General features: G+C 39.2%; 1 protein-coding gene across 1 annotated transcript in view; it reads right to left on the bottom strand.

Annotated features, from left to right (window-relative positions):
- Nucleotides 1-27,135, bottom strand: part of zfpm1 (zinc finger protein, FOG family member 1) — a 133,127-nt gene that overhangs the window by 67,269 nt on the left and 38,723 nt on the right. Inside the window, exon 2 of the mRNA XM_084734483.1 lies at nucleotides 5,708-5,854. Within this exon, the coding sequence (XP_084590609.1) occupies nucleotides 5,708-5,854 (147 nt within the window). The remainder of the gene's footprint in view (nucleotides 1-5,707; nucleotides 5,855-27,135) is intronic.

Consider the following 27,135-nt stretch of genomic DNA (forward strand, 5'->3'; position numbering starts at 1 on the left):
TTAATGTAACAGTTGAGAGATTGGATCTGCATCGTCAAATAAATCAACACACATACACATACAAAGAGAAACAGATGCACATACACACACCATCCATCTTCACGTCACGTCCACCTTTCAACTTCATCCACACAGACACTCATACACGGAGACATACTGTACACACACTAAAGCAAGCAGACCTACACACACACACACACACACACACACACGCGCGCGCGCGCACACACACACACACACACACACACACACACACACACACACACACACACACACCTCCCCCCTGCCTAAACAGTGCCATTATTTTCAGCTATAAATCACATTGAATGGCACATTGATTTTATCCTGCAGGGGCTGAAGCAAGGGAGGGGAGCTGGAGACACAGTTATTGCGTTTAATATTATCAATATTATCTCCCATATCATCTCAGACAGGGAGGCAGGTATCAGGAGGAGTCGACAGACACTTTTCTGCCAAACCCCCTCCTCCCTCTCTCCCTCTCTCCCACCTTCCCTTCCCCCCCATAGCGAGACAGTCTCCATCAATCTGATAAGCTGAACTTCCCCTGTCACACCTGCAGGGCAAAGTCACCCAACAATCTCGCCTCCTAACTTCTACAACCCTCCATACATTTCTGTCTCTCTGCTTTCTGATTTTAATGCTGCTTTTTGTCTTTTCTTTACATACCTGTTCCCTCATATGTGAGCTTCAGTATGTGTGCAACTACAGCCTCCACACTGGTCAATTTTGGTGGCAACGATGGAGGGGAATTGGACAAAACCATGGTATGGAGCTTTGAGTCTTCCAGCTACAGAAAGCAGCACGTCAGCAGCACAGCATTCAGTCAGCTACACAACTGCTGAACACTGACACACATTCTGCAAAACTCACAGCCCAACACACAATCAATGTAGTGACGCACATTAAGCCTTGGCGATAACGACAAAATCAAATATCACAGTTTTTTGATCAAAAACCTCAATGTTGATATAACAATAAGCATCAGTAATATGGATATAATGGATATGGATATAAGTGTGTAAAGGTTATTAATAAAAAATAAATAAAGAGGTAGAACAGTACACCTCTGCCACATTATGATACAACAATATCCTAAATCTACAGCAATGTCTAGTTTCATATGATGATACTGATATAATATTGTTATACTGCCCAGCCCAAATGTACACACTGTAGACTAAGTTAGAAGAGAAGATTGGATTTATCTGTTTAGTTTAACATGCATGAGACCAACGACTAAAACAGGCGTAAACAGGGAGTGAACATAACCACCTATGACACCTATGAAGTGCTGGTAAAGAAGTTAAAGAAGAAGTTATTTCAAATATATGAGTGAATTTACTATGAGAACAGGGTTTTTAATGCATAGAGAATATTGAGACTGTACTACCTCCTGCTCCCGAGACGGGTGTTTTCATAGGAAACACTAACAAGCATTGCTCTCAGTGGATTTCTGTCATTTGTAACTGCAATTGCAGCACTGGTGGTGGCATGGCACTGTAATCTGCACAGTGCTGGAAAAGGCGCTGCTAAAACTACCAAAAAGGAAGAGTGTCTTTCTGTCTTTCCTGATTGGCACCTTCCTGATCCTTTGTGGCTAATAATAATCTAATAATCAGATGTCTAATGTTACACTTCTTCGCGTCATGATTCTTCTCCTCACAAACTCGCTTTCTAAAGTAACCACTGATCCTGTGAACCATATCTGCGAAGCTGAAAACGTCACACTGATGGGAGACAACATTAATAAGAGGTTTTATAAAATAAAAAACAGGAGGCTGAAATGTTCTGTCCCTGGTTGTGAAATGTCTAGATGAAACAATGTCTGTAATGCAAAGTTCAGCTGCCCTGTAATAAGACCACATTCTGCTGGTTGTGAAATGTGTGAACTAAAGAAAAGGTTTAAAAAAAAGATACATCCTGGCAAAGTGACCCCCCCCCCCCCCCCCCCCCCCCGTGCTCTGAGACAGCCTCTTTCATTTGGACAAGGCCTTGGCTGTTTGTGGTCCGTTTCACACCTGTAACTTTGGTTCGGATCAAACTGGGAAGTCTAAAACTAAACTAAAACTAACTGGATCTAATTGCAATGTAACAACAAAGTCAACTTAAGTTTGAAACTGTGTTCAGACTATCAGGTGTGAAAGCACCCTTAGTGTCGTCTGTACAGAAACAGAGTAAAATAATATTATATAAAAGAATATTCTTTTGGTTGATTATTGATTATTCCCAACCCCCAACCTGTGGGACAATATTAATGAGGGCCCTTGAATTTCTAGCCTCACCCCTGCACACTAGAGGTGCAACTAATTAATCTGTTTTTTCCTAAAAACCTTCTACAAATAGTGGAAAACGCTTATAGAGTGGTAGATCATTTTGTCTATAAAATCCCATCCCATCCTTTAACCTGTAAGGCACCGACCATGAACCACATGTCCACTGGTTCGAGTCTGACTATGGCTCTTTGCTGGAGCTGTGACCCACAGGTGGGTCACGGGAGATTTTATTTGGGTCACCAAATAAATAAGACTATGGAAGAAATTTTGCAAGTTTCATTTTTATATCTGCCGTGTGCTCTTTAAACATTTTAAATTGTATGTATTGTTTTACTGTTGAGAGGAAAAAATGAGGGCCTGTAAATGCACTTTTTTATGTGTACGTTTTCAATGACATGTATCAAGATTGTGGCTGAAACTCTTCGCCAAATAATTTATTGATTAATCAATTAATGGTTGGTCTATAAAATGGTGAAAGAAAATGTCTTGTTTTATCCACATCCCAAAGATTTTCAATTTACTGTTCACATTTAAGAAGCTGAAATCAGAGAATTTTTACCTTTTTGTTGATAAGGTCTATTGTGAAATGGGTTATGATGGTTTCTTGTTTTTAAAGTGTGTTCCAGAAAAAAAAGTTTTAAACAATTCTTCTGTTAAAATGTTCTGTCTTAGTGCACAGGTACAAACTATCAATCATGATGATACTAAAAGATTATGACCTCTGTCATTAGTTACTTTATGCATCACACACGCTCTCGTTATCACCGCTGATCAGATTCTAATGAAAAAAGAAAAACTGGTGGTTTACAAAAATCATTTTGATTGGTCCAAATGAAGGTATGACGATTAGAGGTCAAAAGGAGGTAACATACTGACTAATCAGCCCAGAAGTGGATTGTATCAGGCTTCCTGTGATGGAAGCATGATTGCCTTGTTATGAAAAAGGGACCTTCACGTGTTTCTGTGGGTCGCTGCAACTGTAGAGCAATTCTGAGAAGAGAGAGGAAAGAAAACACACCACAACAGAGAGACAGAGACGTACTGAACAGATGTTCAAGTCTTCCTCGATGAAGTGTGTGTGTGTGTGTGTGTGTGTGTCGATCCATTGTATCAGCATTAATATACTGGCTGTCTGTCAGGTTGAGGAAGGTGTGATGGAGACAACAGAGTGCTTGGTCCTGTTACTAGTAGAATGTGTTTTTCTTGCTAAAGTTATCAGGGCGGTTATCGCCTGTGTGTGTGTGTGTGTGTGTGTGTGTGTGTGTGTGTGTGTGTGTGTGTGTGTGTGTGTGTGTGTGTGTGAGTGTGTCTTTCTCTCTCTCTCTCTTCCAGATGGTGGATAAGAGGCCCTGCCTTTATTAGCCAGAGCTGGCCAGATAAAGACCTGGTATTGATCCCAGGTTGAAAGAGCAGGTTCGTCAAACATGGCTGATTTACAGAGAACTGATAATGGCAGCGCCGGGCAACCGAGGAACCCCACAGAACAGACAGAGAGAGAGAGAGAGAGAGAGAGAGAGAGAGAGAGAGAGAGAGAGAGAGAGAGAGGAGTAAATCAACAGTGTGGTGCGCATGTATGTGTGTGTGTGTGTGTGTGTGTGTGTGTGTGTCAGAGGGGAGGGGGCGGTCTGCCCGAGTTTTCTCATCTTCTTCTTCTTATACAATCTAATACACACGTAACCCACTCCTCACCGCACACACACATACACACACACACACACACACACACACACACACACACACACACACACACACACACACACACACACACACACACACACCTCTAGCTAATCTCTAATCTCGTCTCGATTAGCACCTGACAGAATTTCCATGGGTTTATCAAACCAAGCCAACCAACAGACGCTTATCACTTCCAGCCCCAAAATTTCACAAGAGCAGGAATTTTTGAGATTAAAAAAACACAGCTAGTGAAATCTTGAATAAGTCAAAAGAATATGAGTGAAAACTCTGCTATCACACGGTACAAGGGGGAGGCTCGGGATAAGAGGTGCATGAGGGAGCAGATTCACTGGAGCCAAGATTGAACCTGCACAATTTTTTTTTTTCTTTTCTTTTTTTATTTATTCGTTTAGACACAATAGAGATAAAGGGGCGATACATGTAGAAAGCTGCGACCTCATAATGGTTCCTCAGTCTTTTTTAGTTGTCTCTGGGTAACGTTAACTGTCTCCTGACAGATAACAGGTAGACGTCAGTCGATGAAAGAAAGACTTTGAGTCTTGATGGGGAGATAAATCTGGTAATAACCACTAATAACTGCCTGTAAACTAGACATCTGGATTATTTTATTTGAAGAGGTGCTTCGTGTTGCATGTCTGAATAATAGAATAGAATAATAAGAACAATAATAGAAGAAGAATAAAAACAGGGCTGTACCTTTTTTCATTCAATGTTGCTATTGAGGTTGTTTCACCACAGTGAAAATGTTTTTGAGAGGCTAAACACAGACACATATGGATTAGAACAGAATATATCATTCGATTAAAAAACACTGTGGAAATGATTTTTGAATGACTTGGAATTTACAGCACTCTGGAGGAGCTGCATGATGTGGTAAAAAATATCATATTGTGATTATTCTGATAGATCTGCTGATGCGATTCCCAAGTAGTGAGAACGGCCATTTTTGCAGAACAATTTTCATTTTCACTTAGAACTACTAAAATCATGATGGTGTAGCATTTGTCGGGGTCTGTTATAGACAAACATGTTTCTTACATGTGGAGAACAAGATTTGCAGGCCATCTCTGCAGTACTACAGTATTTCAGTATAATGCCGTTTGTCACATTTTTACTTTATCAAAAACTGCAGCTTCTGCAATTTAGATATTTCCCTGGGCCATACTGTGATTTTGATAATATTTTGATTAAATGTGCAGCCCTACTCTGGAGGTATTGGAAATGTTTGGATCAGAGTCAGAAACAATCCTACGCAGCCACACTGGAATCTTACACTACACATAGTATAATACTAATAATATTGGTGTAGCCTAACCTTTATTCACCAAATGTTGATTTAGAAATCAAATGTCAAGATTAGGAACCTTTTGGATTATCTTAAAATAAGCAATTTGTGATATTTTATAGACCAAATGGTGAATTCGTTGATCAAAAGAATACTTACATTAATCAATAGATGGATTGTGGGAAAGGCAGTTTCTCTAAAGTCTAAGGTGTTGTTTTTCTCAGCAGGAAGTCAGATTTTAGTAGTAGTTTTTTGCTGAAGCCATTTTAGAGCATCACAAGAAGTACTAGGACAGTTTCTAAATTTAATATTAGATACTTTTACAAATAAGCTCATCTTCAGGAACAGGAGGCCAAAAAGTGTTGTTCATTTCCTTCTTAAATTGATTTTTCTGTTGAAGCAGGATTTTTGACTCTTCCATCTACCTCACCTTCATTGTACAGCGGTGTGTACGACGGGGGGCTCGAGCTGTCGCCTTCTGCTGAATCATCTGGGTCCGAAGCTCCTCCCTCCTCTCCCGATAGGCTGAGGTTGTCCGGTGTGTTCTCCTCGCCGCCGTCAAGCTCCCCAAGGGAACCTGCAGGAAGGAGTAGAGGGAAAATGAACAAGTGAACCTGTACAAGTGTGTTCTGCTCTCCCTGCTGGGGAGGATACATTTAACATGTGTGACCTGGATCTGATTCTGATGGAATTAAAAAAAAAAAAAAGAAGATAAGTGGATGAAGACACACTTCCAACAGTTACACTAGAAAAACAGAGCTGGAATAGTAGATCAGTGCACATTTTTGTTTAACTGTACCAATTAGATTATATATAGGTTGGCTGATTTATCAGCTGATATTGATCCATTACAGATATATCAGTATTAGGGATGTAAAAATACCAGAAACACAATTTACGCCAATACCATAATAAAATGTCCACAATATGATATTTATCATAATATTAAAATGCAAAGAAAATGAGGACTTGAACAAATGGCCTTTAACAAATAATAATTTAAAAGAAACCTCCTTAAGGTGCTTTTGTTTATTGTGTTTAATTAAATTAAATAAGTAGCAGCCAAGACTTACACATATGCCAAAAAAAAGCTCAAAATTTTCTTTGGCTACATATGTTAGAATTATGTTTGTACAATTGCAGACTGAAAAAGTGCAGTAGTTAGTAGCAGTCATTTTATTAAATAAAATAAAAAATACTAAAATAAAATAATTAACCATGTAATATCATGGTAGACACTATCAAGGTCCAGGAGGTATTGATATATAAACTTATTGCAATATCATGACATTTGATAGAGCTGCAATGATTAATCTATTATGCCTCAATCATTAAATTAATCACTAACTATTTTGGTAATCTATTAATTGGTTTGTGTTATTGTTTAGGGGGAAAAAGCCCAAATTTAGCTACTTAAATATGAATATTTTCTGGTTTCTTTACTCCTTTATGGCAGTAAATTGAATATCATTGGGTTGTGAGTAAAACAGGATGTCATCTTGGACTTTTGGAAACACTGATCAACATTTTCCTCCATTTTCTCTCTTTCAGTTCACATATTGTTTAAGTATAAATAACACAGTCAAACTGTAAAATACCCTGCCTAAATGTCATATCTTTGTCACAAGTGTTTGAGGGATCATTGCCAAAAAAAGTTGTGTGTTTAACAAATAACAGCCAATATATTGATATCTGATTTTTTTTTTTTTACTTCCTAATATTGTCCCACCCCAAAAAACAGCATCTGCTGGGTTCAACACAAAGTGTACATGAATAGTAAGAGTATCAACAAAGACTCCAAAACTCCAGAGATCTCAGTCTCTGACACAATCACAGCACAATATTACACTTTAGGAGAAGGAGACGGACTGTTAAGGACTGGAGTTTAATTGTCTTCCCATGGGCCCTGAGTCTAAACAGACTGGTGCAGGAGAGGTGAAAAATAAAAGGAAGTGAGATTGTTAAACAAGCTACTTATGATTGTATGTGTGCTGTAGAAGGGAGGAAAAATACCCTAAACACACTGATCCTTTTTTTTTTTTTTTTTTTTTTTTGTAACTGGACTCATTCAAAAAACGGTTTCAAGAATTGGACACGCTGAACGGTCTAATCCAGAAGATTAATAGCAAGAAGCCAAGGGGGACCTTAAAGCCAAATTACAGTATACCTAAAATTGTAGCTAAAAGAGTGATTAGTGTAGGGCTGATCTGTATCAATTACAGTTTCATAATCCCTGCTGACCATAGTAATTATACAGTACTTTTGATCTATTTTAGCCTGTTTGAAGATTACATCCAAAAAAATGGAGTCAGTTAATATGGATTTAATGTGACTTTTTTAAATTGCTTCATTAATAATACTCCTTCTATAAGATGAATACAGCAGGCTGCTTTAATGGTGCATTAAGAGCTCTAAACCTTAGAATATAGTGTCATATTTATTGGCTGGTTTTTCTGTATCTACAGACGGAGTTAGACTTATTAGTGTTTCAAGGCTTGCTGATTATAAAAGGCAGTTTCTCTTCTGTTCATCTGCATCGGATGACATCCTTCATTCTCAGCTCCCGAGAGGATACCATGATAGAATTATTAATTCAGGGTACCATTTCTTTTAAGAGGATTAGGGAGTGATAGAGTGAAGCAGAAATGGTTAATATGCTGCTGCAGACTGCCGAGGGAGAAAACAACTCACATAATAATGATGTATTGGAAAGTCAAGGAGGGTGGGCACATTGTTTTTTGAATAACTAAATCAGAGTGAAATTAATACTGAGAGAAAACCAGGATTCTTTTTTTTTTTCATTTCCCGCCTTTCTTTCCCCCAATCCAGACAGGTTGTAAATTAATTTTCATTAGGTTGTGTCGAACGAACAGAGGGATTGTTTCGGAGCTAAAGCCGTGACTGGGGGCGTATATATTTACAATACTGGAACAAAAGGAGTCTATAATCTATACAAAGCACACAACAATACCCATGAATAAAGAAGCTTGTAGAAAAAGGGAGAGGCAATTTTTCTAATTCTGTTAATTTCACTTCCAAAGCAATTAAAAGCAGGCAGAGATAATGCTGGGAAACAATCGCCGGCTGACAAAGTGTTTCTGTCTTTGTAAATGAAACATCTTTAGGCTAATTTCAACTTCCACGCCTGCATGGTTCACTCTAATTTCAGATAAAATTAACACAGCTAGATTTGGACCTTAACAAAAAAAAAAAAGAGAGTAGAGGAGAACGAGAAAAAAAAAGATCGATCCTGTACACAATATTTTTAGAATTAGGTCTATGTCGCCTGAGCTTTGCTAGATCTAATTTTCAGTATCTATAAGGACATTTTCATACAATTAATTTTCCTTTAATCATAATTGTACAAAGGGACTTCTCTGTATAAAATTCCAATTATATTTCCTGTTTAAAATGTAAGTTTGAATTATGATTTCTCTCCTCATTACGGCTCTGGTTTAATGAATCAATCGCTGCATCACTGCTTTCAGACATCAAATGGTGCGGAAAAGTTTCAGCTCCACTTTCTCCCCTCTTTTATCCAAGGAGAAATATTCTCTCTTCCCACTTCTCTTCCTGTCTCGGATAGTTGGCAGAAAGGATAGCGGGGGACCGTGTGATAAGTGCGGCACATTCTACTTCATTTGCCAGTTTAAAAGTTAAAGCCTTATTAATTGTTACAGCGTGATATCCACGGGAAAATTGGACTGAACTCATTCAAGAGATGGAGAAATAATAAAAAGACATAGCCCACATGTGTATCTCTGTAGGAGGGACATCAATTAAGTTGAGACTTATCCAACAGCACCACTGAACTTTCTAGGTTATGAACTAAAGAGGGAGGATCTTGTTCCTGACAAAGGCCTCAAGCTTACACTCAGTCTTATTTCCAAACTTAATGTTCTCGGGCCAGTAAAACTTGCAATACTCAGATGAAATTCACATCAGTTCCTAGACAGACGACTCATGTTTCTGATTAATTTTCTCTCTGATGTGCAAACCTTTATGTAGTAAAGAACATGCACTGTGTGGATCAGAGCTGACACCATACCAGGATTTGAAACTGCGACACAACACAAAAAAAAAAAAAAAAAAAGACACTCTTTCATTACTACTGCAAAAAGAAAAAAAGTCACACAAAACAGGATATTTTAAAAACCTCTACACAGTACTGGTACAGTAAAAGCCACTGGTTTTGTTGCAAGCCAAATTTCTGAACTGAACTGAGGCCTTGAATTGAGCCGCACCCCTCCTTTTTTTATGACTGGTACTTTCAATTTTATACTCAATAAATACTGAATCATTTTAAACATGTATTGAAGCATTGGTACTTTTGACAGCTTTATTTGGATTGCTTAAGACACAGATCCCAACCTTTTTCATGTGAAGGAACCCCACATTAGATGCACAATAGAACACATTTGTCTTATAGAATCATATCTGAGCAATTTTTATTTTTAAGTGTGAAGATTGAAAAAAAAAAATCAAAGCAGATACCTTTATTTGCTATCTTCTTGTACCCACTTCCAAGAAATGGCCTTTAAGTTCAAATATTATATTTATACACTTTGGATGGGGGCCCCATACAAGTTTCTACAGGACCCCGGTTGGTTCAAATTCACAGAAGAGGATTTCATAACAGAGCGCTGAGCTCAAGATCAGCTGGACTACAACAAAAAACAAACAAACAAACAAAAATGTATTTTTTTTTTATCATTTACCAAAGCAAGACAAAACTTTCCTATATTCCTGATTTCGATCAGGGTCTATCTGTTCAAATAAAAAAATAAAAAATCTGATCACAATGTTCAATAACTGATGGTTTTCCACACAAAATGTTACCGACATTTTTTTTAAGTGCTCAAAATGTATTATTGTTAAAATGCAAATTTAAGAAGCATTAACCAGCTTATGTTTGGTATTTTTACATGATGTGTGTCTTGAAACAATAAACTGATACTGCAAACTAATTAATGAACTGCAGCAGAAACAAATAATCTATTAAACAGTCTATAAACTGATTAGTTGAGACAAAAATAATCAATGACTATTTGAACAATTGATAAACTGTTGCCTCACTGATGTTTAACATTCTCTGTATATCTATTAGAAATGAATGTATTTTATTTGCATTTATTTTTATAGGGACAAGTATGTAGCATAAACCACAGCCTTTTTAGCCTAAGCTAATTTGTAATTCCTGCTCCCAGCTTGGCCTTTAAAATACATAAAACTCAACAATACACACACAAAAGACAGTACAATACACACATTCAACAATAAATACATACATTAAGAACACAAAACTCAGAACTCAACAAGAAAATACAGACAGAACAATACAAGACAAACTATAAAATAAGAAACAGCTGATTATTAATGATAATAATTTAATTTATGTATTGTAAAAGCAGACTATAAAATCTGAATCTCTAAATGTGGTATGAGGTTCTTGTCATTTTGTCTGAAGTAATCTGTAGCCCCTGTCACTGGTTATTTAAAGTTGTGAGTCACTGAAGGCCTCATGGTTGTTTTTTTCTCACATGTATCACCATCAGATGTGTAACTACGGTGTGGCCTTTAGGACATTTACTGCCGGCGTTTCACTCTGATTGTTGATCTTGAAGAAGAGCTGAAACATCATCTAAATAGAAGATGAATGAATATGAAGCCAGAGCGTGTGGTACTTTTTTGTTTGTTTGTAAGTTTGCAAAATTCCTCCACTAACATTTTAGGGGAACAAAAGACATGAAGGTGTTTCAGGTAAGCAGCTGGGACTCAATATGTTGTTTATCAATATATTATATTATTATATATATCTACTGATAGATCCTAGGTCCTGAGACAAAATTATGAGTTGATGGAGGCAAAATCCAGTCCACAGACAGATGTGTTCATAGAAGAGTACTTGAGCGGGAGCGCAGAGACTGCAGCTGTCTGTCTTGGAGGCGCGAGGAGAGGCAGAACAAAGTGCTGCAGCTGATGAAGGCACCAAAGATACTGCTTTATTAACTCTCCGTCCACATCAAACCTGCAGCGAGCAGCTCGCTGATTAAACACAGAGACAACACACATCAAACCTGCATGCTCAACAAGCCTGATTAAACAGACGCAAGCCTCGCCTCTCTCACGCTAATAACCCGCCGCACAAAAAATACATTAGAGCTGAAAGCAAGAGAAGGAGAGGGGGAAGAGGGTGGGGGGGAGGCATACTTGTATCAGAAAATCACAGACTTGTGAAGAGAAACATTAAAAGAGGATATTTAGAGAAAGAAAGGAGGAGAGACCGGGAAGGAGAGGAGGATGTGTGAGCTCTCGAAAGAGACGGAGGTACCTGACACAGAGTCACGCTCTGGAGAGGGGCCACTTATTGATCAGAGTGAAGAGAATTACCCACCGCTGAGGAAATACTTTTAATCAACTTTGCACCTTAAACATTTCCCTCAACACTGCTGCACAGGCTCTTATCACAGCTTCATGGCCACCGTTCCCTACCATCAACCCTCACACAAGAAGAACCATCCACACAGCCCATGATATCGACCCGTTATATTCAGCTTCAATAAAAATCAGCTTTTTCTCCTCAGCCTTTAGGATCTGAGCTGCTAACTACCGCCCATTGATTACTCTGGGGATGACAAACTCAAGCAAAGCAATAGATTTTTTCGACAGATCTGAAATCCCCGGGACTTATTGACCGTCCTGCACATCTTCACATCTAATGTGATGATGATTAAGTTCCCAGATTGCAGCAGGGTGTGATAAGTGACACATAGTGGTGGTCAGCAGGAGGGGAAGGCTCAGCAATCAAGGCCTGTGGACTGATCACCCTGTCAGTCCACTGCAGTGTCTCTTAGATGTTCTGAGACTCATTTGTCATATTTGTCTCCAAACAACCACAACCACAAGAAGGAGCAACTGTCAGAGGACATTACGGCTGCAACAAATGATTATTTTCATGGTCGATTATTTGGGCAATTATTTTCTCAACTAATCAATCAATAGTTGTTTGGTGTATAAAATGTGAAAAATGTTGATCAGTGTTTCCCAAGGCCCAAGATGACGTCTTGTTTTGTCCACACCTGAAACATTTTGGCTTTTTTACTTTAAAAAAAAATGACTCAAAAAAAATAGTTCAATTAATAAGCGATTATTAAACAATAAATAATTGCTGCAATTCTAGGGTACATTTAAGCTTTTTTTTTTTAATCTTGCATAGGTCTAAACCACACTGATAAATAGGTTTGCTTACCACAGCTATATCAGTCTATCCATCTTTGTCTGTTATCCAATTATGCGCCAACATGAAACAGAAAGTAATGCAGATTGTTTTTCTTCTTTTTTTCTATTTTATAGGCAGCAATTCATGTATATTTGATCCCCCTTTTTCATCTATTTAGAATTATTTAAAATTGTCAGTGAAAGTTTACTGTTCCATTTTGGATAATAAAGTTTATTGTTAAACTGTAAAATATCCTGCCTTCATTGCATATATTTGCCCAGTTGCCAAGGAATCTTTGCCCTCTAACATTGGTATCAGCCTCCAAAGTCCTGTATCAGCCAGACGCTATATGGGTCTATTTAGCATTTCTTAATATCACAGGAGCACAGGCTGTAACTAAGCTTTTACATTTACATGGATTTGCATTTACACCAACAGTTAAAAGTTAAAAAGCTAATCAGTTTACAGAGATAGTAGATTTCTAAAGCAACAGTGACCGTCACTCCTCAGAGCAGCTGGGCCTGGTGGTCATTTTTCCCCTGGAGGAACTGTGTGTGTGCTCAAATTACGGTTAGTTTGTTTTCATGACTTCTGCAACCAGACTGTGAGTAATACACAGAAACTTAGAACAGAAAAGTTTATTTCCCTGACCTGGTTCCCTTGATGATAAATCAATAATTTTAATATTTTCTAAGCATCGCAAATATTAACTTTGATCCACTCAAGTAGGAGCATTTGCTGCTTTTCTCTGTCTTATTTTTTATCATGGAAAGCAGAGCTGCAACAATTTGGTGATTAATCTATTAGTCATCAACTACTAAATTAGTTGATTAATCATTTAAGAAAAAAATCTTCATCCTCAAATTCTTTTATTTCAGCATCTCAAATGTGAATATTTTCTGCTTCATTAGTCTTCGTTGACAGTTAAGTAAATATCTTTGGGTTGTGGGTTGGGTTCTGGGAAACACAGATCAAAATATTTTCACCATTTTCTGCAATTTTATAGGCCAAACAACAAATTGATTGATTGAGAAAATAATCAACAGATTGATTGATAACAAAAATGATCATTAGTTGCAGCCCTAATGTTAAGCTACTCCTCTGATTGATTAAAAGAGAAAATATTCGGCAGATCATTGACAATTAAGTTTGTAGAAAATCAGTAAAATCGTTGTTCACAGTTTTCCATTCACCAAGCACTATGTAAAATGTATACAATTATGTGAAAGGTAGTGTGGGTTGAACAAAGTCTGTCAAAAAACAGAGAGCAGATTACGCAGATGGAGGTTGATTGATTATTTATTTATCTATTGTAGGAATGATAAACTGATCACACACTGCACTGCACTGTAGGTGTGACAAACACTGTTCATACATATAAAGAATACATGAATAATAGTGTTCTTATTACTAGCTGTGGTGAATTATTTCATTGTTTGAAAATCATCAAATTTGTCCATTAACATAATTAATTTCAAAACTAACTGGTAGTCGTTTAAACACTTCACCTGAAGTAGAATAAAACAATCAAATGTTGTGTTAAAGTGACGACAGCAACTGCGCAAAAAAGTGTCCAGATAATTTTCTTGGCGTCACAGAGGAACATTGTAATTCCACGCCACAGCAGGTTCGCTGCCATGCCCGCAAGAAATAAAAAGCGCCCGCCGACAGTGTGAAGAAATGGATGGACTGAAGAAAGAAATAAATATGCAGAAATGAAAAGGGAAAAAGGTAGAACATGTCCATCACAGGCACCAGTGATTCACGTACTGTAAGGCTAATGATAATGACTGATTACACTGCCACGATAGAGGGGTGAGCTGGTGTACTTGAACACAGCGGGAGACCCAACATCAAAGACCTGAAAATACATGAACAGAGTAAATATAAAACACAGTAACAGCATGTTTCTGCAGGACTGATCCAGCTTGATGTTTTAACATTACATGTAACAAAATGCAACATATTTAAAACCTATAAAAGTTCTGCATTAAATTTTTAAAAACTGACTGTATTTAAGGCCTTCGAAGGCCTTGAGTTCAAAAGAATTCAAGGCATTTTCATACTTTGAGGCGCCTGTTTTCTCAGCCCTGTTCGTCTCTGTGAAAAAAAAAAAATTCTCTCAGTCTCCATCTCCTCTCTCATCCCTCATCTCTCTCCATTCCAACCTGCACTCTCTCCTTTATATTCTCGCTTCCTCCTCTCTTTCTGTCATTATCTCTCCGTTCCTCATCCTCTCTTATCCCCCCACAACCACCACAGCTGCCACCACCACCTCTTTCTTCTTCTCCGTCCCCTTTCAATATCACTCATGCTCTCTCTCTATCCCTTACACTCCATCACCTTCCCTCCCTCTCTCTTTCTCTTCCTCCCCTCCATCCCTTTTTCTCTTTTTTTTTTTTTTTTTCAGTGAAAAAGCGTAGTGACTGGGAGCGTCACTCTGTGCGGATAGCTGGGAGCCGTTGGCGGTTATCGGCTCCTGCAGACTCTCTCTGCCGGTCTGATCTGTCTCCTCTTCATTAAGCAAATACGCCGACGTGGAAATGAAAACATAATAGCTATTTGATTTCCAGCGAGATATTTTGCATATTGGTTCGGAGCTGATAGCGGAATTTCATCAAGTCGTTTTTTTTCTCTCCTTCTCTCTTCCCTCCCTCTCCTGCCACCACCACCGCTGCCGCCGCCAGCCCCCCCTCCCCTACCCCCACCCCTCCTCCTCCCCCACCACTACCACCACCTCCCTCCTTCCCCTTCCCTCCATCCTCCTGCTTTAAAAACTGAATTACTGAGCCGGGCCAGCTTTCAGCCAGATTTCTTTACATTGCTGGGAAGAGAAAAAAAAGAGATGGAGAGAGAGAAATCTAGTTCCCCAGGAAGACTACTTAACCGATTAAATATCCCCCCATTCCCATCTTTTTTTCTCCCTCTCCCTTTTTGATAACAAGGAAGAAAATTTAAAGAATTCACAGTGCTTTAGGTTGACTATACTAATCAGAGATAGCAGTGAGAAAATTAACTCCTTAATGAGCAGAGCTGTCTCCCTGATAAAGGTCCTGGGGAGACGGCGGGGTGGGACACTGGCTGAACCTTGGGAGAGAGACACAGAGACAGAGAAGGAGAGATAGACGGAGATAGAGTTGGCCAACAGATGGAGGGATGAGAGAGACTTGACACCATGCGGGGGAACAATTAGTTTCCCTCGTCCTCCTCTGAGGAGATATTTGCTTCTTGGGCATGAGGAGAGCAGGTAGAGAGATAGAGGTGATACCGCCCCTTATAGCACCACGGATACCCACAGTGCCTTGCATCAGCACTGGCCGTGATGGATGGTCCAGTGGCGGGGTATCCTTCATGCCCCCCGGAGAGAAAAACTAGCCCTGGAGGAGAGGATCAGCAGCCTCTTCACAGCGGGCCTATCTGATAGTCCGGCGCCTCTCAGGAGGACTATTCACCAGCTCGTCCACTGAAATAAATCTCCCTGCTGCTGCTTTCCATGTTGGAACACCGTGTTGCTTCAGATCTGATAGCAGTCCTGCCGTGTTACGGCTGCAGCTGGATGAGTACTGTACACACTCACACATACAGTGGACTACACACACACCTTTGTCAAAGGTGAGGAAAGTGGGTTACTACAATTTATTAGATATTAACAACCCCCTGATTTGGTGGAATTACTGCTGAAATGTAAGTATAATCAGAGATTTGTTTAACAAATAAGGATGGTGTTATTCTATATTCATATTATTATGAAAAAACAGCAACAATGTCCATCTCCCAAAGAGTCCATCTCTTTATCCTTTCTAACTTTCAAACCCTGTCTGTGACTCTCAGCCCCATGCCCACTGGCTACTGAATACATCTTTGTCAGAGTGTAAGTTTCTAAAAAGGTTCAGTAATTTCATAAAAACAATGGAAACTGTACTTTGTTTTTTATCAAATGTTACTCAAAGTAGACTTTTTGGCAATCACTGTGCTGTTAATAGTCAGTGGCCCACAATGACTACCTGAATGTAGCAATGATTGTTTTAATGTAATTTAATATGGATCAGTCATATAATGGCTGATATCCAGTCTGCTTCATAAGATCAGTATCAAACATACCAAAACCAATCCAGTGTATTGGATCAGTGCATCCCCAAACACTAAAAGAGGGTTGTCATTATGTCAAGTAGAGAGAACTGACATGTTTACTTTGAAATGAAAACTAGCCTAATATGTATAGAAATAAATGAGCAAGCATTCTCTAATTACCAGTTTTAAAATGTGTTATATTGTGACCATGTAAAAAAAAAAAGAATATCAGATAATATGTCCTAATCTGACACTCAAATACCAGTATCATCTCAGAAGAAATCCTGTAACAATCACCTCTACATCAGGGATGCATGATAATATTGTCACATCATTGGTACCAGCAGATCAAGGCTTTAAAATGAAATACTGATTCGGCCTGAAATTAAGTATGTCTGCAGTGTGAAGTGTTAAAAATGGCGAGGAGGAGTCAAAACCTGCAAGATTTGCATGGTGGACCTGCTCATCATGAGAGCACGTTGGTAATGCAGGAACATTTGACGAAGAGGCATGCTGGACATGTGGACAGTACGGACTCTGACTGGCCTCAGTGAGACAGCTTAAAAAACATGGCTTGAAAGTCAGTGTTTTCCATACATTAAACAACACAATAAAAACATGGGCCGCTACAAATTGATTTACTATTTTCTCTCTCAGTCGTGTCTAGATGGGAATCCTTGATTTGCCAATACTCATCACTCAGAACCCAGTTCCTTTCTAGACATGATCCTCTCTGTGTCTCTTTCTCTCACAAACTTGGGTGAAAGAATTCAAAATGCAAGTTGTATTTTTTGGCTGACTTTATAAAACCTCCTGCTGATGAAGAAAGTCAACAGACCAGAGACAGACTATGCAGGGAGAGAGGAACAGAGGCGGTGCGACTATCAAAATAGTTGCAGTTCTACTCTTTAGGATTTCTTCAAGGAACTGCGTGCACACACACAAAAAACAGCATCAATTAATAGAAAATTATCTTTGAATCATTGAGGAATGGAGCGACGCAAAATGTATCCAAATGGAAACACATGACTGACGTACTGTGATAACATTTGGGAGATGCTGCATTTCAGCAGATTTCATCACCTTTGACAGAGAATCCCATCAGGTTCATCTGATCTGACGACGACAAAGTCATCACGTCTGTCTGCCTCTGTTTTGTTTTCCTACAGCTCACTTTGTGCAGACTGTTCTCTAAGCACTGCACTTTGGCGTGAGGAACGAAGCAACATGATAAATACTGTGCACACATCTGCATGACTGAATAAGATGTATTTGTTAATAAGATCTGACTGATAAGTTAACCAGGATGCAGTTTATCAAGTTTAAAATCAAATATACACTTTGTTTTTATTTACTACCCTATCGCTGAAGTGTCTCATACTTTTCCTGCATACTGTGTAGCGTGGAGAAAGCTGGTGATGTGTTGGATCAAGTCTTTGCTCTGGTATTCTGTTTCACAACCGTTTCTTCTCTGGCAGCACTTCAGACGCACTCAGCCCGACAGACTGTTTCATGTTCCTCAAGGACGCCTCACTCCCACATACATCACAGACGAACAGCAGTCTACAGTTTGAATACGGTGAAAATGAGTGGTGTGTTCCTCTGAAAAGCTAATGAAAAGTGAACATGTGTGCATTATGATAAGGCCGTGAGGGAATGACAGCGTCTGTATGTTCCAGACTCATATTTCTCAAAAGAAAAACTACCAGCTTTCATGTCACAGATGTAAATTCAAACCGATCAAACTATTCACTTTTCTGTCTCCCATGTTCTGTTACTGCCACTGATGTTTCACATGAACCTGCACGATGCTGCCCAACTGAGTGCGACACGCTGACAGGCTCCACACATGCTATCTACCCAGAAACTGGACAGCACATTTAATTCAATACACTGTGTGATTAGTCAAATGCAGTGTAAATACATTTCAAAAGTGAGAGCCTCAGCAGTTGCCAGTTGGTGGCTGTTGGCTCAACCGTGCTGGAAAAACCCCTTGTATCACCAACGTGGCAAACAGAAATAAGAGCCTCTCAGATCCGTCATGACAAGACATAAATGAAAGGAACTACTCATTTCATTTTGAACAATGCTCCCAAAATCACTCACTCTGTATAGCATTACATCGCTTTTATGCATGGAGTCTACTGTGACAGTAAGGTCTATGAACCAGCGAGAGACACAAACAACTTCAATTCAACTTGACCAATCACGAGATCCTCACTGTGACTGATTTGTTTTCTCACCAGTAAACCAAGAAAACCACAACACATCTGGCAAGACACGATGTCTGGTAATTATAGTAACCGACAGAAGCCTGAAATCCCAACATCTTCTCTCAGCTGATGTTTATTCACAGTTGATATTTCAAGCTCATAAATGTTAAATTTAACCATTTTGAGGGCGTTTAAGGCAAGATTGTTCAACCTTATCAGCACGTCTCTTTGGTTGTACAACTGACTGTGGTTTAATTTTGTCTTTCATTTTAAAGGGAACAGAATAGTGATCCGTGACACAAATGAAACCATCATAGTGTGAAACACAGTTTTACTGTTGCGGTTACTTTTTAAAGTAATAATTCCCTTGAGTGACGATTTAAAAGCCTTCACACCACCTCTAATCAGTGAAATCCTGGCCATGATTTTGGCACTTTTGCTGGTATAAATGGGAAACTCCATACTTGTTATTATGGACATAGATCATCAGCTTATGATGTTTTTGTAATTTATTGTAACTTCTCTGCTGTAACTATGATGTAACTATCGGCTGTCTTAACTTCCACTCACAGCCCTGCTCAGCTTAGTGGAGTAATAATATAATTTTTATAATAGTTTATTAATATTATTATTATTATTATGATTATTATGTGCACCTTTACAGATGACTACAGACAGAAAGAGATAAAAGCCTAGTGCATTTTTAATTTCTGCTGATCTGAAAAATCATCCAATCTGTGACTCAAAACCATGATACGATCTGAACCATGATTTTTGTGATCCATTGCACCCCTACATATAACTTATTCTTAAACATATTCAATTGCATCAATATCTATGACCCTATCTGCATATCAAGTGGTCCTCCACAACCGGTCATTAAATTAATAAAACATTTTTTTTTACTTTTGTCCTGTCATAAAAAGTATATTTTCCTTTAATGTGTTACTACCAGGCCAGTGTGTGGGAGCTTCAGTTCGATTCGGTTCTGCACGAGGAAACCAGAGCATTTGCTATTGAGCTGTGAGGTGGGCTGGATGCTCTGGTTCCAGCCTAACAGTGTGAGAAAGTTGTGTATTGTGTTCACTGCTTCTAAAGAAATAAAGTTCCTGTGAACGGCACCACAACAACCACAAGTTGGCAGCTACAAGCCAAAAAGAAACACACACACACACGCGCAAAGCTGTGCTATAGGGTTGAGGAAAAAAAGATTCTTGGATACACTGCGATTCTCTTATGAAAAAATTATGAATCAATACAGAAAAATCGATATTTTGAAATTCTCAACATTATGATTGCCTGTAACAACATTACCAATAAGATGGTGAAATGTAACAGCTTGTGCATCATGGTCAAGTTAAAGGGAAAAGGGACTAGAGCTACACTGGATTAAAGCTGTGTCTGCTTAAACTAATTATGGATTATTACAATGTTCGCTATGTTTTAAAAGTAGCAAGTAGTCACATAGTAAGAAAAAATGAATCATGTTTAGAAATCAAAATGGATCTTCTATGACTAGTTGAACAGTGGGAGTATTTTTGCTTTGTGCATCCCAACCCTGTGCAGTATGTGCTGGTAAGATCAACAGGATAAACTAATCTGTATCTGCTTCTCTTAGCACGTTATAGGACCAACAACAGCTGATACCAAATATTCTCTTTGTATTTTAATGGACTGGTAAAGATAAAATGTAGAGGAGAAAAAAAAGGCTAAGAACAGGTGGTGTTTCAAAAAGCAAAAAAGAAAAGAGGGGAGGAGTTTGGAGGGAGGGATATAGAGAGCAGTTACCATGCAGCCTGAGCTGAGACCCTGGACTATTGAAGCCAGGCATGCAGACGAGAAAGCCAGCCGATAAGCTCGACTGATAAAAGATAGAAAATAGCAGCAGATTTGAACTTTCCCACCGTCCTAAGATCCACGGGGAGGGGAGGGGTTGATTCAACTACTTATTGAATCCCTTCCTATCTACAACCACCACCACTAACCCCCACCCCCCCTCCAAAAACCCAACAGCCAGGCAAGGCCGAAAGCAGAGCGGGGATACAAGGTTGATACATACAAATACACACACACACACACACACACACACACACACACACACACACACACACACACACACACACACACACACACACACACACACAGCAGGTTTCCCACTGCTGAACAGTTCCATGATTCCTGGAGAAACTGCAGCAGACTCTGGTGATAAATACCATGACCAGTGGGAACCAATACACACACACAGGATTATCAGCAGAATGTAATCACATATTGCAGAATTTAACAGTTAAAATAACCAAAGGGTTTCATGGAGAGGTCAAAGAGAGGTCAAGAAGAACTGGTTTCTGGAGACACACACACACATACACACACACACACACACACACACACAAGGTCATACAGTATGTGAAGTCTAACCATCATCACTCCATCCTTAAATCATATCAGAGTCAGTGTTTCTTTTTCATATCTCTGCTCCTCTGCGTTGATAAAAAGAGACTTGGCCTTCAGTAAAATGGTGAGAATTTTCACACACTTACACAAACACACATGCACACACACACATACACACACTTTGGTGAAATAAGGTCATTCCCATATCCGACATGGTTTTGGCTGTGAAATTTATTGACGGGATTCATCCACAAGGTCTACGCTGCAGACACTCTTTGGCACTAGTTTGATTCTCATGGCCTGATTCTTACTCAACAATACAGGTGTGACCTGTAACAGACCCCATATCCTAAAATACACCAGTGATGACTAACACTGGGTGAAAAACATACACAAAACTAGATATGCACTGTACAAATGAAAACTACCGATCTTTTATTGAGATACTTTACTTTTTTTCTTCAGATAAACTTAAAGCTTTGAATTTTAAAAACTCAAAACATTGAAGTAAAAGAAAACATTGAGTAAGTTCACTGAAGTCAAAGTTCAAGATTCAAGTTTATCTAAAGATGGAAAGTAAATTATCTCAAGATTATAAGTCAGCAAAAGTTTTGAAAGTTTATTTCAAAGCTTAAAAATTTGACTTGGGCATAAAACTCTAAAATATATTTCAGTGCATCGACTTGAAATAAGTCATCTCAACTATTTACATTATAATTATTTACATTTTATGCATCTCTGTGGTTTGAAAAAAAATCCACAGCAGCTTTTCATGAGCAGACTCATGATTGGCAGCACTGACATAAAGACAGGTGCTCCATCTCCACTTCCTCCCTTCACTGTACAAAAACTGAAGTCAAAATACCCCCCGTATTGGCGCTGCCATCTAGAGCCAATGATGTCATTTGGAGCCTGCATAGTAGTGATCAGGATTGGCACCGGCACGAGCCGTCTTACTCCTCTATGACACCAATCTGATTAGGTTTGTGAGTAAAACAAGACATTTGAGGATGCCATCTTAGGCTTTGGGAAACTGCTAGACATTTTTTGACTAATTAATCATCAATCAATATTTGTTGTCTTTGTGGAGCAGTTTATAGGGTTAGTTCTTAGGGTTAATGTAAAGTGGACAGTGTAAGACAGCTAATAAGCCTCCTCCATTTTGGACTCTTGGCCTGTCTGTTTCCTCAGCAAGCCAAGACAGCCACACAAATCTGAAGGTTAAAGTTCACCAAAGTTGAAATAAAGCTACAAAATTTGTATGGATTTACCTTGAGACAAAACACAAATCACAGTGATTCTTTTTGAATGAACTGAATATGGCCCAGAACTTCAGTTTGAAATGCTGGTGTGAGCAGGACTTAAATGGTGTCAGACAAGCTGCAACAAAAGTTGGTCAAAACAAAGTTGGTAGTGTACAGTATGTGGGAGAATCTGTTATCATGCATTTGAGTATATTTGACTTTTAGTGTGATTAGTGTTTGTCTGTCCTGTGTCTGTGTGTGTGTGTGTGTGCGTGCGTGCGTGCGTGTGTGTGTGTGTGTGTGCATGTGTGTATGATATAAGAAGCTTGAATGCAATCCCTTCTCCTTGATCTCAACCCTGAATAAAGACGGGAGGCAGATGAGAGATTATAATGGTATGCAGGAGGAAAGAGAGAGACTCCCTCCACTGGAGTCCTCCCTCCCTGTCTCACCCCCCCAACACCACATCTTTGACATGAACCAGCGCTGTGTTCATTTCACTGCCATGTTGCAGATGTTAAAGAGAAAAATGTTTGTTAATGTTGGAGAAAACAAAAATTGGAGCCGTTCAATTGTGAAAGACAAAAATCATTACAGGGAATGCTTTCAGGGAGGCTTATTACCTATAAAAATTCCTACAATCATTTCTTTCTAAAAAAAATATCAACTCTTTTCAGGTTTCTTATGTGCAGGTACCTTTTCCTGCTCTGTCACCTTCCTGGTTCCTCTCCTTCTCTTCACTTACTCATCTTCCTCTCTCCTCCTCCTCCTTCAGATCATACCACAGCCTTCACTTTTGCTTTTTATCCGAGTGTCAACCCTGAAACCTCATCAACTGTACATCTACACAGGAGGAACTGAGACACGCACACACAGATGTTTCTGCTGCTCGCAGAGACTAAACACACTGAGGGAGGGAGAGAAAACAGCTCTGGCAAACAGAGACAAAAACATGACTGAGAACGCAACAAGAACTGCCCTGAGGGATAGTTTGTGCATGTGTGTGGTATACACAGGCAGGACTGGACTGGGGTATCATCATCACTACAATCCATCAGTATTATTAACTGTATTAAATTATAAACTGATCAGTTCTATGGCTTGTAAATTGCATGACCTCCATCTATCATAGCATCTTCCTGCAGACAGCTGTGTGTCCTGGTATCGCCTAAATGATTTTTCAGAAGAAAACATTTTCTGACATTTGGAGGGCATGACAAAGGACAGGTGACTATGACCTGAAGCTGTATCTGGTTTCAACAACACATAAGTCTGTATGGCCATAGAGTAGATTACTTTAGGCTCACTATATCATGATATGGTACAATGATGAGCTCATCTTAACTGTTGACTGACATGCTTCTGTTTTTGGTTGACTGTACATAGCCCTGTCATTGCAGGTATTTGATTGGCAAACTCAGCATCTTGCTGGATGAAATATTGTGTTGTATAAGAATAAAAAAATAACAAGTGTGTAGTACTGTTGTGGGTCGAACCATGTTGTTACATTCCACATTACTTACACACTGATATAGGGATAGTTCACTCAAAAATGAAGATTCAGTCAAGTCCTGCCAACTTGACTTGAAAGTCGTCATTTGCTCCATGTTTTTAGCCTAAATCTTAAATGTAGATCTTCAGCTTGGAGCCACACTCACGTGCACATGCACACCGTCTCAATTGGATGTGTGAGGTGTGACAGTGTGCATGCACAAGCGAACAGCATGTTGGGGCTTAAGGAGACTAGGGTTACACCAGATGAGCAGTATGGAAGGAGTTTATGTTTCTTTTGTTTTCCTGACATGTGCAAGCATGTACAAGAAACTACTGTGGTTATGATAAATGAGAAAGGCCCTCTCTCGAGCCAGTGTGTGTGGCATGTCCATTCTGGGCTACTGTAGAAACACGGCCATACAACATGGCAGTCTTCATGGAAGAGGACCTGCTGCCTGTGTAGATATAAGGGGCTCATTCTGGTGATTATATACTAATGAAAACATACTTAGGAATATTAGATTCCATATCTGCCATATTCTGCCAATAAACCCCCATAAATCTTACACACTGGACCTTTAAAACAGAAAAAAATAAACTGAATTCATTGGTGAAATAAAAAGCTACAGTAAGTACTCCACACTGTTTAATTTAAAAATGCAATGACTTTTAATGATGTCTTCATCCATGATCTCTGATTTTGTTTGATGGATTGTGTATTACACTCAATAAATGTAACACTTGAGATTATTTGGCAAATAAGATGGATATGAACATGATTCGAAATAATTTTTATTTATTGCTTCAATAACTTGGTTCTTGTCTGCTGCAGTTTGTCCTGACACATTTCTTTTGCAGTTGCCACTGCTGTATTGATTCTACTCCTTTAATAAAGGGACATGAATGGTACGATTCCTCTCAAAGTAATTATTTCAACGATGGGTTCCAGGAGCCCTTTTCAAGTATAACATAAACCAGGCAACCTTACCCTCTGACCAGATATGAATTAGAGTTCAGCACAGGTCTAAAAGTGAGACATTATCTCAGCCTGTACCAGAGTCTTTATGGCACACCCGACCAGCTAATAGCGTTTTCAAAAATATTGATAAATATTAATATTGAATATCTGAAATGCTTTTTAATACTCTTTATCACAGTATCTATACTCAGGTACCAGCTGCATTTTCTCACTCACACACCAATGCAGTGTCCACACAGTCCCACCTCATCTTCATGTCTTCTTGTCATCACTCGTCTCATATGCTGTATCAGTTGTCATGTTATAGTCTTGTTATATTTATCTTTTAATATGCATTTCAAATTTTATGCACTCAATGTTCTATCAGAAATGGTTGAATATCGATAATTTTCAAGGTACTGTGTTGAATTTCCAGTATCATAGCAACACTACCAGCTAGTACTGCCAATTCTGACACACCAAAACCAAACCAAGCTTATTTCAGTCATTACTAATTGTTAGCTTGTCAGGCTAATGCAACAACTAAGACATGCTCTCTCTTTTTACGCTTTAAATAAAGACACAAACACATGGCACAGACAATGACAGATATATCGACATGGCAGATTTATCTGACTAGCTGTTGTTGTTGTATTTTCTAACGGTCTGTTTTCTAATAGGTTTACACTTGTCTTGAATGCACACATTTAGGGCTGCAACTAATGATTATTTTCATCCTCAATTATCATTTTCTCATTTACTCCATTAGTTGTTTGGTCCATAAAATGTCAGAAAATGGTGAAAAATAATGATCATTGTTTCCCAAAGCCCATAAAAATGTATTGTGTTATCCACGACCCAAAAATGTTTATTTGTTTGCCCTTTTTTCCCTTGAAAAAATGACTCAAACCAGTTAATCGATTATTATAATAGTTGGAGATTCATTCAATAATTGATTACTCTATTAATCCTTGCGGCTCTACACACATTGCACTTGAATGCACATGTCAAATAAGGTGGATGAATAAATAAGCACCGACCAAGCCACAAAAAAAAAAAAAATGTAATATGCCATTGTTCCACATGACAAAATCCCAGTGCTATGCATCTGTGTGATGATCTCCAGCTGCCTACTGTACATCTGCCTCTCCTCTGCCACTGCCAAGAAGAGGAAGCTTCTACCAGGAAACCCTCTCTGAGAAGTAAAGAGAAATACCACGAGAGAGGAGGGGTGGGGCGAGATAGAAGGCCGGAGAAGTGATAAAGATAAAGAGACAGACAAGCAAAGCAAAAGAAAAAACAAGGGAAAAGAGAGATGGAAAGAAAGGGGGGGTGGTGGTGGTGGTGGGGTAGTCTTTTTGTTGGAGAGAGCAGAAATGGAGAAGGCTAGGGTGGTGGGGGGGTATGCCACTCACAACTTGGCTTTGCATCTGTTATCTCCGCCTCCTGTCACAAGGCTTAAAATAAAAATAAAAATAAAGTGAGATGGTGGCAGCAGTGTTGGTGCGATAGCCCTGTGGAGCATGGAGAGGGGATGTAAAGGAGATAGCTGGTTAAATATAACCCGCTGCATGGCTGGCAGCAGCAAAGAAAGGGGGTATTTTCAAGAGGCAGGGCATCACTGGAGCCCTCACTGCCCAGATAACATCCATGTTAAGAGTGTGTGTGTGTGTGTGTGTGTGTCTGTGTGTGTGTGTGTGTGTGTGTGTGTGTGTGTGTGTGTGTGTGTGTGTGTGCGCACAAAATACATATCCATAACTACTCTACTGATCGAACACACACTCACAAGTATGCAAGCCCAGACATACACAATTACTTTTACACACTGATGGAGAAGAAAACACACACACACACACACACACTCACATGCACGAACACACAGAAGGAGCAGAGCCAAGAAAAGATGCGTTCGCTCACATCTATGTATCTCTCTGCCTCGCCAAAGGAAGTATCAGTGCCCCCCCCTCCAACGCAAAAAGTCACAACGGGATTTCTGATGGGAAAAATGTGCTTTCCTCAGATGATGGTCAGATAGAGGGGGAGTACAGCCAAATGTCAAAGATGATAAATGGAAGGGTGCAGAGACAAGATCACACACACAAACACAACACAGGCAGGCAGGACACAGAGAAACACTCTTCCTCACTTGGACTCGTAAAAGCACACATGCAAATACACGCGCACACACGCCAGGGCCACGACTGTCACTTCCATGTTTGAAGAATCTATCAAAGCTGACATCCTGTATTCAAATCATCTGGAATC

This window comes from Lutjanus erythropterus, chromosome 13 (genome assembly GCF_056507025.1).
Source record: "Lutjanus erythropterus isolate fLutEry1 chromosome 13, fLutEry1.hap2, whole genome shotgun sequence".
Taxonomy (NCBI): Eukaryota; Metazoa; Chordata; class Actinopteri; order Lutjaniformes; family Lutjanidae; genus Lutjanus; species Lutjanus erythropterus.